The following is a 14,312-nucleotide window of genomic DNA, read 5'->3' as shown; positions in this document are numbered from 1 at the left end:
CTGATAATGAGCAAGAAAACAATGTCAAGTAAAAAATTACGGTTGGTGGCATAGCAAATTCTGCGGCTGATTTCATATACTCAAGTTTTATTAATTCAAACGTTGAAAATGTTACATAATTTTTGAAGCACGATCTTCCAAACTTGGCTTCTATGTAGTATGAAGTTGAAAACATAACAGTTAGTTTTACAATTTTAATTTTTTTTATATCTTTTTTTATCTTTTGTATAAAAGTTACATAATTTTTTCCTAATTCGATACATATACAAGTATATCTTTAAATATAATATATCTCTATAAATAATAATATATATCCGACAGTGTAAATATATTATATTATAATTTTACATCAAGTAGGCTTAAGTTCTTAAATATTTTTTGTATTATCTCTGCTATTTTATTTCAAATAAAATTTATACATTTCCATATTGAAAATTTTTTATATATTATTTCTTATTATTGTATATATTTAAATATAAAAATCTATTTTTTTCTATGTCTTAAATTCAAAATTTTTTAAATATTTTTATTTATTTATATTTATTTTCTATTATTTGTTTTATAAAATTCAATTCATTAATATGTAATATATTTTGTTATGCAACGTTCGAAGTAAAACATTATTATTTTTTCTTAAATTTCCAAGAGTTATACAAGTATTTGTGTTTCATTGAAAACATATATAATATAAAAATATTTATTTGCCAATTTTTTAAAGAAACAAAAACCTAATTTTACTAAAAAATAAGAGTAATTTTGGGAATTTATATAATTTTTGATTATTTGAACAATTTTTTTGTAAAATAACATAGCATATAATAACACAATCAAAAAAATTCATACAGTTTTACCAAACAAGGAGATGTAATAAATAATGCAAAATTGCCAAACTAATTTTAAACAGTAAAAAAACTCACAAAAAAAAGTAAAGATATTCAGTAAAAAAAATTTAATAGCAAAATGTGATGTTTTCAAACGAAGCAGCGGCAACAGCTCGTTTATAATCCATTAAACAGTTATATAATATTTCAGCTAATAATTAAGGGGAAAATGTAGGTGGATAGAGAAAAATATAGCAATGTGAATTAAAATTATGAAAATATTGATATAGGTGATAGTAATTAACTTTTGGTATTTTTTGGTCATAATATAATTTTTTGTTATTATTATTTTATATACTACTAATTTTTTTTAAATTAAAATAAAATTCTTTTTAAAAGTTTTCGCAGTAGTATAAACTTGCAACATGTTGCTACAGTGTATTATAGTTTTGTTCACCTAACGGTTATGTGTGTGACCTAAAACCTAACCGAGATAGATATAGGGTAATGCATATATAAATGATCAGGAAGACGAGACAAGTTGAATTCGGTAAAACGTTATATAATATTATATTTCAACTGTCTGTCAGAGGGTGCAAGCTCTAAATTAAGTAAAAATTGAGATATCGTCATGAAACTTGATACCTATGCTCCTTAGCAAAAACAAAGGGAGAATGAGTTCATAGTTGGGATTAATCGGGCCACTGCCACGCCCACAAAATATCATTGAAAGAAAAGCTGTAAAGTGCACTAAATTAAGCTATAAAACTGTTATTTTGCACAGGGGATCGCAGTAGCAAGGTCCTCTAAAAGGTCTAATGTAAAGCACCCCAACCGACACTGTAAAAATGGATGCAATCGGATGATAACTCCGCCCACTCTCCATATAACGGTTCTGTTAAGAACTACTAAAACACGACACTTCGATAAATCAATAAATTAGTACGCCAGGGAACTTAAATTTTAAACCCCAGATGCTGCGAGAGGACTTACTGAAAGCCGGGTTCAAAATAAGACTAAATTTGGTATATCACATAATTTTGACATTCCCATGTTCCAGTGCGAAAATGGGACTATGACAACGCTCGCCTACTTCCCCAAAGGCACAGTTTTAAATTCCATCTGATTTTTTTACTTTCCAGTATACAAATCAAGCATCAATCAATGTATCAGGATAAAGCTTTGTCCGAATAGTGCACTTAAAGTATGTCAATAACTGTCAAAATCGGACTACAACTATTCAAGCCGCCAGATACAGAATATGTGGACCCCAATTCCTACAGCGAACATTTTATCGAAAATATCGGTCAATCTGTGAGATATGTTACTGAAATTCAGAACAAATCCTTTCTTAATAACAGTTTGCCTATATGTCAAAAATGGGTTGAACCAGTTGAAGGCTTCTCTTAGCCGCCATATACATAATACAAATATTTCCAAACTTCCGGCTTACTTTATACCTCATATATCGGCCAAAATGTTAAGTATCTTAGTGAAAACAAGAGAGTGTGACTAAATGGAAAAATAATATAAATTTAGTGGACTCAATTAAAATATATTAATAAAACTTTGTGAGTACATGATCTTCAATATAAATTAATACTATAAGATACCAACATTTTTAAATATAAAGTTTAGCCAACCTATAAGTATTTCGCCGGCTTTGATGCTTGCAAGTTTTAAGAGTATAAAATGTTCGGTTACACCCCAACTTAGCTCTTCCCTACTTGTTGTACAATATTTTGGTGTAACTGATAGTGTAGGCGGTACATTTAACTAAAATTAATATCATAGGCAAAAAACAAATACATATTGATAAAAAATAATAAAAGTCGCATTTCTAAAACCCACAAAACATTCAATAGTATCTCTCACTACTCTAATAAATTACATTCCAACTCTCCAACACACTACCACTCACTAAAAGACTTAAGCAACGAACCTGAGTAGGCGCTTGAGCAGCAATTTGCCGCTTAATTGGCACTAAATTGTGCGTAAGCTTGGTTGCTTTAATTAAATGTGTAAATTATGGGTAGCTAGCGTTCTGTAGCGAGTAATACATTTACAAATATATATATCAAACAGTTTTACTTGAAATTATGGCAAATAATATTAAACGACGACCTTGGTAGTTTCTCTCAATTTGCCTGCGTTAATAAAAGCCATTTGAAGAATTAAAACTTAAAATGAGTGCAATTAATTATTATTCGAAACCTATAAATGCTCTAAAATACACATAAATACACACACATATTAAATATTTTAGAAATAAATTGCGTTCTAGTTTAAAAAGTGGCATTTCTACAATACGTTTTGCACTGCCTCATTATACCCATTACCTTAATTTAACCAATTATTAAATGCTGTATTTTGTATATAGTAAGTCTTTTAGGAATTTTAGTTCAATATCCTATGTACTACGCTGTTGAAAGCCATATAATTACGTGCTTTAATGCACAGTGTCAGTGGTTCGCGCTGTTCGGGTTCGTCGCTTAAGTCTTTTGTCCAGCAATTGCGCTGCTTCGGTGACGCTTTGTTCATTTTGACACTTATAGAATTGTTCATCGTTTATGTTTGTATACCAAAAAGGCAACTCATATAATTATTGCAATTATCTTTTTTTTTAAATACACAATGAGTAAATAATTTAAAGTAAATTCTTTCAAAACAATTCTCATCCAAATATGCGCTTTCATTTTTAAATGCGCTGCATCCTTTATTATCTGTGGACGATTAACACCTTTACAAAAGATAATTAATTGTTTAACTTCTGAAACTCAATTATTGATAACTTCCTACAAGGATGTCGGGACTGGGTCTTCAATGTGTTGGTCAAATGAAATGATGGAGGATTGAAAAACATTGAAAATATTTAACTGAAATATATTTTTATACCCGCTCGTGCTGTCGGAGAACCGTTTGATGTGAGGGTGTCATTCTGTTTATATTAAAAAAAAATTAAATTAATTAACCACTTGATTCTTCAATTAACGGAGGCGCATATTTTTACTTGAATGTTTTCCGTTTGACCACGACTCTTTGACCTATCACGCGTATTTTTGTAGGAAGAAGGGTCAAATACACACAATACACATGTATATTAGGGTGGTCTTTATGAAATATAATATAAAAATAAAAAAATGTGTGGTCTCACTCTTTTATCCATAAAGTCACGATATTTACATATTTTCATATACCTAAGTATATTGGGGTGGCCTAAGGAAAATAAGTAAACAAATTTTCAAAGCCTCATTTGTTTTATGAGAAACCACAAGTGAAAACATGTTAAATGTAGTACATTCTATATGTATAAATGTATAATTCTTTGACTTCTGTTTTGAAAATATTAAAATCAGTTTTTTCACTTAATGTCCAAAATCCACTTAAGCGGAAGGGTTACGAATTTTTAAATTCAAAATTTTCAATACCGAAATCCGAACTAAATTTTCAATGTTCAATCCCAAAATTAAAATTAAAACCTGTTTAAATATAAATCGTTTGAATGTGTAAGTTTTCCGACCACTGCTATTTTTTACTACATTATTTACAACCCCGAGCGGAATAATATAAATTTCCTCACATTTAAGAAACACCCTAACCATGTACCTGCATACTTAATTGCTTATCAGTGCAATATGACAATTTGTTATTGTTTTGTGACATTGTCTGTGCGTTGTTTTTGTAATATTTAATTTATACAACGTACTTAAATAAATAATTTTCTCACTTAAATTTATTTTTTAACTTATTTAAAAAAAATTTTTTTTTTCGTTTTAAAATATTGTATATAAACATCTTTTTCATGGAATTTCGCATGTTTTTGTTTTTATTTAAAAAGCGATAATTCGCGTTTATGCATAATTAATATGTGAACATATTGACAGGGGTCAATTGCAAAAACTTGATCCGTCACAAACGCAGACACACTCATTTTTTTTTCAACTTGAAAAATTGTTTAGGAAAGCAAATGAAACGAACTGTGCATAAGATAAAAGGTTATATTTAAGTAAATAATATATGTATAAAATTTGTCTTTTAATTTACTTGTATTCTCTCATTCCCAATATACGCAATACTTTCCAAAGAAGAGCAATATTTGGCTTTGTGCGACTTTTTGTTTTTCTTAAATGTTCTGTTATATCAACTTCTTCCAAATTGTTCTGAGTCGTTTGAGACATGTACACGAAAATCACTGGAGTAACTAAAGTCATTCTCGATCGAAACTTTTAAGAAGTGTTTAGAAAACTGAGTAAATCATTGACATATCATCTTTAATAAGAGTCATAATAAGCCAATTTTGAAGAATATTACCAAAATTTTCATTCAATAATCAATAATCTTGTTGGAGGAATACATGTCTAAACTAAGTTTCGAACTCAATATTTTTTCTGTTCTAACGTAACCTATCTATCTTCCATAATTTATTTTTCTCATTATTTATAAATATAATTTTATAACATTTCATAACAGTTTTTCTTAGCACAACATCACTGTAATGTCAAAAGTGCGAGGCCAGCAACTAAATTGTATAATTTTACAATATTTGCGACATGAATTTATTAATTGAGGATGCGCCAGCTTTGATTAATAACAGTGTTTCATTACTCATATTTTGCAGCTCGTATATATGTACATATATATAAGCATATATGTATATATATATACGTATGTATAATATGAGTTTCCAATGAAACGCGTGCAATGCCCATTAAAAGTATGTTTTTATGGCAACTCACCGCTTGGTTGCATTATAAATTTTGATTTGAGTCAAAATGCAACTTCCGACAATACTGCGGCCGTCTAACACTTCATTAATCAAGTTTTAGTTATGTTTTTTTCATATTAATACACATATGTATGTCAATAATTTTTAAACCACAAAAAATTTAAATCTTGAAAATTGTGTTATGTTTGTTAATCAATAAATTAACTCAATGGGGGGAAAGGAAAGAACGATATAAAAAAAATTGATGGATTGTCGGTGTTTTGCGTAGAAATTAAAATACTTAGCACTGCAGAGCAAGCCTTAGCGGCATAGACCCGCATTTTGGAGTTCAGAAGAGACATTTCATCGTTCAACAATCTCTCAAAGGAATCCATCATCCCAACAAATCGCGTTGAAATTGTGCTAGTGAAGTCCCTAGCAGTATCTGAAATTAGGTGACTGCCAACAACCCCTAAAATACACTTAATATTTCACAGGACAAATGTAGGAGATCTCTTTTTTCATTGCTGCAATTCTAATGCAATGTTTTCTCTCGTTACAATAGCACTAGCAAGACTACGAACTGAAAAAGCTTCCAGAGCTACTTGCTCTCTTAGTGCGTTGGCTATAGTTTTGTTCAGTTCTTCCGTTACTATAGCGAATATTTTCTAAGGCATTTGAAAAGCGATATAAAATATTTCTTTCATTTCTCATATCAACCATCACTTTGTCTGAAAACTCGAAATTATCAATATATACATCAATATCAAACTAGTAACTTAAGACTACAGAATACTACTGGGTTAAGCGCCCATCCGGTCATGGTCCAATGAAATAGGAACGGACACCGTTTTTTATTCTTTCATAAATCAACGTCGAGATTGGGCCCGATTAGTCTCAACAATTTTTTTAAATCCTGTAAATTAACAATCTAATGTCAGGGGCACACAGTCGAAAACAAAAAAAAAACAATTCTTGAACATTTTTTCTTCAGTTTTGACCTACAAATCAGTCAAAAATCTACCTTGATCGGTCAGTGATTATAAAAATCCGGGAACGCAACTAACTTAATATTCAATTTTCAATAGCCAGTTTTTGCTAGCATATTTCATTTCCGTAATTCGTCGTAATTCCCATTAAACGAAAATCGTAGAATCCTATTCGTCATCTGGCCACGAACTCCCAATTCGTCTGGCTAACTCATACGACTAGTAAGTTCAAAGTTCAACGAACCTTCGGAAACGAGCGCTTAAGTGTGGTTGTTGACGTTTTGTTTAGCAATTACAAGTAATTCCTGCTTCCATGAAAGCATTAATCTTCAATGCGAGCTAAATTGTAGAGCTGTTGACAAAAGTTTAAATTAGTTCATTTTATTTCAATTTATATGCATATATTTTACACAAACATATATGAGTTTATATATGCATTTGGAAATGTGCTCTGAATATACTGATTGTATGTATATCAGCTGTTGTTGTTGTAATGATATGGTGAAACAATTTTCTGAACTTGTTTTTAGAATGCTTTATCGCAACAATAATTACAAATGCCCAAAGACATTAAAAATATAAAAATTATTTGGAATTAAAATTATTAAAAAAAAATATTATTTAATATTCGAAAAATTTAAACTCTTTTCGGATTTTAATAAAAACAAGTTTAAGCTGTTTTTAAACTCATATAAAAAGTTTCAAAATATAGTTTAGAAGAAATAGCATATTTTTAAATGAGTATATTCAAATAAATTTATAATTTATAAAAATAATATTGAAAAAAAGTATATTTTAAACACTGTATATTTAAAAAATTTTAAGAAAATAATTAAAATATGTATACATTTTTTTTTTAAAATTCCAAGTTTTGGATCAAAGTTTTTAATGGCACTGAAATTTGAACAATTTAAAATAAAATTTAGTTAAATTATTAAAAAAAAATCAATTAAATTTAATCACTTGAGAAAAAATAATTTTGTTGAGTCAAAATATTGAAAATTTTTTTAAATTTTTTTAAATTTTAAACATTTTTATTTAAATTTTAAATAGTTTGAAACTTTTACAAAGAACTTAATAATGAAACATTTAAATAAATAAAAGAAATGTAAATTAACATAACAATATTTGAAAAGATCACTAATCGGTATCTATAAATAATAATATAAGATTGGCCGTTATTTACCTTCCGCTTTTTTGCTTTTCATTCAATGCTTTATAAAAAGTGTTACAGTGATCGGATTTAGTTAAAATATGCGCCGTTTTGTTCGATGATCTGTTTCCATCTAGACGGCAACTTCATAATACCTTCCTTATAGAAGCCCTTCTCCTTATTTGCGAAGAATTCGGACAGCCAATTTTCACAAGCCTCTTTTGAGTTCAACTTCACACCACCAAGGGCATTCGCCATGGACAGGAACAGGTGGTAATCACTTGGCGCTACGTCTGGGCTATATGGTGGATGCGATAAAACCTCCCATCCGAGCTCCCGTAGCTTCTGACGAGTCATCAACGAAGTGTGTGGTCTGGCGTTGTCCTGGTGGAACACTACACCCTTCCTGTTGGCCAATTCTGGACGCTTCTGGTCGATCGCCTGCTTCAAGAGGTCCAGTTGTTCGCAGTAGATGGTAGAATTAAGCGTTTGGCCATATGGGAGCAGCTCATAGTGGATGATTCCCTTCCAATCCCACCAAACACACAGCAAAACCTTCCTGGCCGTCAATCCCGGCTTGGCCACTGTTTGGGACGATTCCCGGCCTTCGACCACGACCGTTTTCGCTTGATATTGTCGTATGTGATCCATTTTTCGTCGCCAGTCACCATTCGCTTCAAGAATGGGACGAGTTCGTTCCGTTTCAGCAGCATATCGCAGGCGTTGATTCGGTCCAGAAGGTTTTTTTGCGTCAAATTATGCCTCACCCAAACATCAAACTTTTTTTTTGTATCCAGCCTTCTGCAGATGGTTCAAAATGGTTTGGTGACTAACTCCCATCTCCTGGGCGATGTCACGAGATGCCATATGCCGGTCTAACTCGATGTATTCCATGATTTGATCGGTATTTGTCGTCACAGGTCTTCCGCCGGCTGGCTTATCCATGGTGTCGTTTTCACCGGCTCTGAATGGTCGAAACCATTCCTCCGCGGTTCGCAGTGTTAGAGTGCCATCCCCCAAAACACCATTAATCTCACGGAACGTTTCTCTAGCGGATTTGCCTTTAACGAAGGAAAACTTTAAAATAGCGCGAATTTCGGCGTTAGTGAACTCCATGTTTACACGTCTATAACTGTTGAACGCAATATCCAAACTAATCATGCATAGCGTTGTTTTGTAGGTTATGTCAAGACCTTTCAAATTATGTATAGTGTTGCCAGATACGAGCTCTGTAGCGCTTTGTACATAGCCGCGAAATTCAAAAGACAAAAAAGCGGAAGGGAAATAACGGCCAACCTAATATATAGTGTTGTTAAAAAACTTATAAATTTTTAAGACTTTATCTCATTTTGTTTAAACGTCAACATTAAAAATTTATTTTCAATTTTATATAAAATATATTTTTATAAGTCCAATACTGATACAATTATGTTTATGTTACTTTAACAAAATGTTTGCAATTTTTTGTATAGAAACATAATTACAAACAAGATCCAAACTTCACAAATATTTTTCTTTAAATTAAAATTTTAATTTGTTAAATCAAAAAGGTTTTAAAAACTTATGCATTGACAGCAAAGAATCTAAAACGAATTCCGAACATAAAATATTGGCTTATATTTTCAAAGTTAAAATTTCAATTTTTAAGTAAAAATAATTAAGGCATTACTTAAAAACTTCGACTTTTATATTTTTCGAAGAATTTTTATATTAAAATCTGGTTTTATGTTACCATCTGGTTGTAAAGATTTTAAAACTATTGCAGTTAATAACAAGTAGAAAGAGCTAAGTACGGGTGTAACTGAACAGGGAAAATACCTTCAGGAGTTAGAAAAACTTTATATTAAACAAGAAAAAAACGTTAACTTCGGTTACACCGAATCTATAATACCCTACGCAGATACAAAGATTCCTTATAATAACTTGATTCCGATCTAATTTTGTGAAGATGCCTCTTCAAATGAAAAAGTTTTTCATGCAAACACTTGATTCCGATCGTTCAGTTAATATGGCAGCTATATACTATAGTATGATCCGATATCGGCCGTTCGCAGAAATGAGCAGCTTGTTAGTGTGAAAAGGACAGGTGCAATATTTTAGATCGATAGCTTAAAAACTGAGGAATTAGTTTGCAGGGTATAAAAATGTTGCGAAACAAATCATCATTCATTATTCGATGCAATTGTAAATGGATTATAATCAAATTTGATATATTATTAAGTTATATTATAGGTCACAGACTCACTTAGTTTTATTATTATATTTTACTCCGCATCAGCTAAAATTGAGATATAAACTCAAGTGAAGAAGCTAAATTTAATATAATGGATTAATGTGAAAACGTCAAGCAGAGGTTCGTAATTCCTTATTTTAAGGATATAAGGTTTAGACCAAACATCTACACCTATTTCATTCAGAATTCAGGTGAATTTTGTACATGTGTACTGTGTACATTCGATTATCAATATCTAGTGTTTGTTATAATCGAACACATATGTTTATCATGTGCTTGCATTAGGAACCAATTTCGATTAGTAGTTTCAAACAACGTTTTTGTGTTTGTGCGAATTTTGACTTTTGAAACAAATGAATCAAAAAATATGTATGAAAATTTCCGTTAAAAATATAATAAGTTCGAAAATATTTCTATTTTATATACAATATATGGTATATATGATAATATGAATGATCAGGATAATGAGACGAGTTGGAATCCGGGTTACTGTCTGTCTGTCCGTCTTTCCGTCTGTCTCCCCTTCTGTGCAAGCGACCACTTGAGTAAATTAAGATATCTTAATAAAACTTGGTACATGTGTTCCTTGAGGGCATAATCGGATTACTGCCTCGCCCACAAAACGCCATTAAGTGAAATCCTATAAATTACCATAACTAACACGCAAATTAAAATACAGAACTCAAATTTGATACAATAAATCGCAATAATAAGGAGCACCTGTGGTTAGACAATTTTTAAAAGATTATTAAATTTTATTTATTTAGATTTAAATCCTAATACGATTAATGTATATATCTTCCAAACAAATACAACTATATCATCCAAATTTTCACAGAGCTAATCTTTTCAATCCTTCTTACGATAGTGTGAAAAAACCTGAAAACGGATGATAACCACGCTCACTCCCCATATAACGGTTTTGTTAAAAACTACTAAAACTGCGATATATAATGCGTCAGATTTTTTCACTTTCCAGTACACAAATCAAGCAGCAATTAATATATCGGGATACAAATTTGCACAAATATTTTGTTTAAGGTATGCCCTCTCAGGTCTAAAAATTGTCGAAATCGGATCATAACTATTCAAGCTCCCAGATACCGGAAATACGGACCACAGAGCCTATGGCTAACTTTTTGCCGAAAATATTGGTCCATCTGTGAGATATATAATTGAAATTCAGCGAAAATATTTTTATATAAATATACCCTTATGTGAAAAATGGGTTGAATCGGATCAATACTCCCCTTAGCCTCCATATACCTAATATAAAATCTTTCGAACTTTTAGTTGACTTTATAAGACATATATCGACTAATGTGCTAAGTTAGTTTTTGTAATGAAATTGAGGAAGCGTGTTTTTCTAGTAACAGTATATCTTTGTGCCTAAAATGGATAAAATTGGGAGGAAACTCACTCCATATATATTTTTATATTTACATATATAAGAAAATTTCTTGGAAATAAGTTCTGAAGTATACCTGAACATTTATATGCGCCCAATGATTTTAGTATAATTTTCAGTAAAATATAGTAATAAAACTAGTGAGTCTATGACCTTCAAAATAAGTTAATACGGTACCAAATTTGAAGTTGAACCTTTTCGCTACGTTTTGTAATATGAAGTTTTGGCAACACCTGCAGGTATTTCTCCGGCTTTGAACCTTGCAAGTTGAAAGTGTATGAAATGTTTAACTACACACGAACTTAGCCCTTCCCTACTTGTTTTTTATTATTAATTTTTCAATTACATACATATATATATTTTTTAATTTTTTTCCTGCATCATTAATATTGATTCGCATTTTGTTTTGCTAAATTTACAATCGAGTCTTAGTATATTTAATTTCCATTCCACATTTGCATTGACTAAATTGTTTTGTTGTCACCAAATTGATTAAATGTATAACAATGCGTAATAGCAGTTAATATGTTTATTGCACTTTTATTATTAGCTGGTTGTTGTTTTTTTTTTTTTTTGTTTCTGATATTGTTATTGCTTTTGCTGGAAAAAGTTCATTTAAGACAGGTGCCACTTCAAACATGAAGTGAGAGCATGGGGAGTTTGCTGCTTAAGTCTTTTGTTGGTTGAAATTAGCAGAAAACGAAGTTTCAATTTCCGAAGCTCATGGAAAAACTTGCAAGAAGAATAGTCTCAATGTTGCCGGACAGACGGCTGGTGGCGGTAGCATTTTCCTTTTGCAATTTACTGTTGGACAAAAGACAGCCTTCGGACCCATCTGTCGAAGTCATCTTAATTTCATGATCAGAATCTCTTTACATTTCCCTCAGTTACTGAGTTCTTAATTTCGATGTTAGTTCTAGAAATATTGAATATAAACTATAATAGTTGGTTCACTAAAGACATATTTTTTCTAGCGCTTAACCCACACTCTTAGTTTAAGCAAACCTTGCTTATATAAACCTATGGCCTCACGTCTTTGTCCTCTAAGGAAAAATTTTTTTGATGATGTGTAGGTTGGTTAAGCTAAAAGTTTCAAAAAGTTCCAGCTGCAAGAACAGAGCTCCGACTATTACATGCTAACTAAGGTCAAGTAGCCTAACGAATGGCTTCCGTAAAGTAAATCGAGTCACCATTGCGTTTTATATTGTACAAAACCCATCAAGCCAAGACCCCGAAATTTATCGAAATCACCAAGAAATCATTTTTTCCTAAAAGATAGAAAGCAAGTATAAACTTTTGAGTAGAAATATTATTCCCGAACGAAATGTCAAAATCTAGAAAAAAAATATTCTCAAGAAGAGCTACCTCGAAATTTTATAAAAGGGAAACTCGAGTCATGCTTTTGATAAAAGGAAACGCATGATTGTAACTACCAATGAGTCTTTGAATGGTATGCTGCTAGAATGACAACCCTCAATCGATTACAAATCCTAGTTTAATGATTTACAGGTCACCTAACCTTACTTAGCAACTTTTAACTTCTTACATTTAAACTATGAAATCATACCAATAGTTTATTCGAAAAAACATCTAACCTAAAAAATTCATATATTTTAATTTTGTAGGATTTCCTCTTATAATTCGCTCTGGAGATTTTTATATTCGTAAGTATCGTTGAGCATAAAATATAACTTCACTTCAGCACGTTTCCTGCCATCGGTTGAAAGACTGGCAAAAATCGCATATTCGCCCAAGGGGAGTGGCAACCCCTGCAGCATGCCAGTAGGAAATTGTAGGTGCTCAATGGCCAACTCATTCTATATATACAAGTCATAAGATATTTTTAGTATAATCATTTTGTAATTGTAATATTTTAAGTATATACATACCCGCAATGGACACCGTTGTGAACTGGTCGAGTGATTGCCGAAGGCGTTAAAAACAATATTGAGAAATGGGTGGTTACGTTTTTCCAAATATTCACACAAGTTCACGGCAACATCGTACAGGAAGGGCTTATAACCGCTAGCCTTTTTCATCAGCTGCAAACGAATCTAAATATATTGATTAAAAGAATAATATTAAAAAAAAACCAAAAAACGTTAACTTCGGTTGCGTCAAAACTACAGTACCCGTCACAAATACAAAAGATTGCTTACAAGAACTCGATTTTGATTGGTCAGTTTGTATGGCGGCAATATGCCAAAGTGACTCGATCGACATACACAAAATTTCAGATCGATATCTCAAAAACTGAGGGACTTGTTCTCATATATACAGACAGGCAGACGGACATTTTTAAATCGATGCAGCTCATCCCGCTTATCATTTATCATATATAAACTTTATATAGCCTCCGACTTTTTATAAAAATTTACTAACTTCAATAACTTTCCACATTTGTATCAATTTCATTTTTATATTAAAACAAATACTGACATATTTACATACATAGAACTTTTAGACAGACAAACTCACTGTCACATTCCGCATCGATTCGTTTAATTGTACGAACTTCAGTGCCACCGACAGCTCGTTGACATCACGCTTCACTGCACGCAGACGACAGAATTCGAATATGGCAAATTTTTCATCGAACAACGAACACTGCACATTCGTGAATTTCTCAATGCAAAGACACTGAAATCATTTTCATTTCGGCTTTTAGTAAAAGTAAGCGTTCTTAACATATATATATATATACATTTATATATAGATTATATATGTAGATAAAACCTTCCTTACATCGCCAACGAGCTGCAAAAAGCACAACGCCACTACAACAACAGCTCTATTGTACAGCCTCTGCCAGGTGTTGCAGGCACGAGCAGACATCTTCACAGTTGGAACTTCATGTATAAAATACACTAAAATCGAGTTGCGTGGAGTGGACAGCAACAATAGACTACGCAATTATTATTATATAATTACCGTGAAATGGTATTGAATCGTTGCGCAAGATATGATCGCTAGTTAAATAATATTTTTGGCTCTAGCTTTGGA

At 31.4% G+C, this 14,312-nt stretch overlaps 1 protein-coding gene across 1 annotated transcript; it reads right to left on the bottom strand.

Moving 5' to 3' along the window:
• Positions 1-12,856: 12,856 nt before the first annotated feature.
• On the bottom strand, positions 12,857-14,144 carry LOC106618302 (uncharacterized). The gene is made up of 4 exons (XM_070107890.1): positions 14,055-14,144; positions 13,788-13,949; positions 13,199-13,363; positions 12,857-13,126 (listed from the first exon to the last, which is right to left on the bottom strand). Exons 1-4 carry the CDS (start codon positions 14,142-14,144, stop codon positions 12,944-12,946), a joined length of 600 nt encoding a protein of 199 aa, XP_069963991.1. The 3' UTR covers positions 12,857-12,943.
• Positions 14,145-14,312: the final 168 nt, after the last annotated feature.

Source organism: Bactrocera oleae, chromosome 4 (genome assembly GCF_042242935.1).
Source record: "Bactrocera oleae isolate idBacOlea1 chromosome 4, idBacOlea1, whole genome shotgun sequence".
Taxonomy (NCBI): domain Eukaryota; kingdom Metazoa; phylum Arthropoda; class Insecta; order Diptera; family Tephritidae; genus Bactrocera; species Bactrocera oleae.
The sequence above is the reverse complement of the archived record's forward strand: the minus strand, read 5'-3'. Positions and strand labels throughout refer to the sequence as shown.

Bases quoted from the DNA above. Each gene is read 5' to 3' on its own strand.
- LOC106618302 (XM_070107890.1), bottom strand. From the start codon at position 14,144: ATGTCTGCTCGTGCCTGCAACACCTGGCAGAGGCTGTACAATAGAGCT. The intron at 13,950-14,054 runs GTAAGGAAGGTT...AAATGATTTCAG, and splicing joins TTTTGCAGCTCGTTGGCGAT to TGTCTTTGCATTGAGAAATT. The intron at 13,364-13,787 runs GTGAGTTTGTCT...CAATATATTTAG, and splicing joins AATCGATGCGGAATGTGACA to ATTCGTTTGCAGCTGATGAA.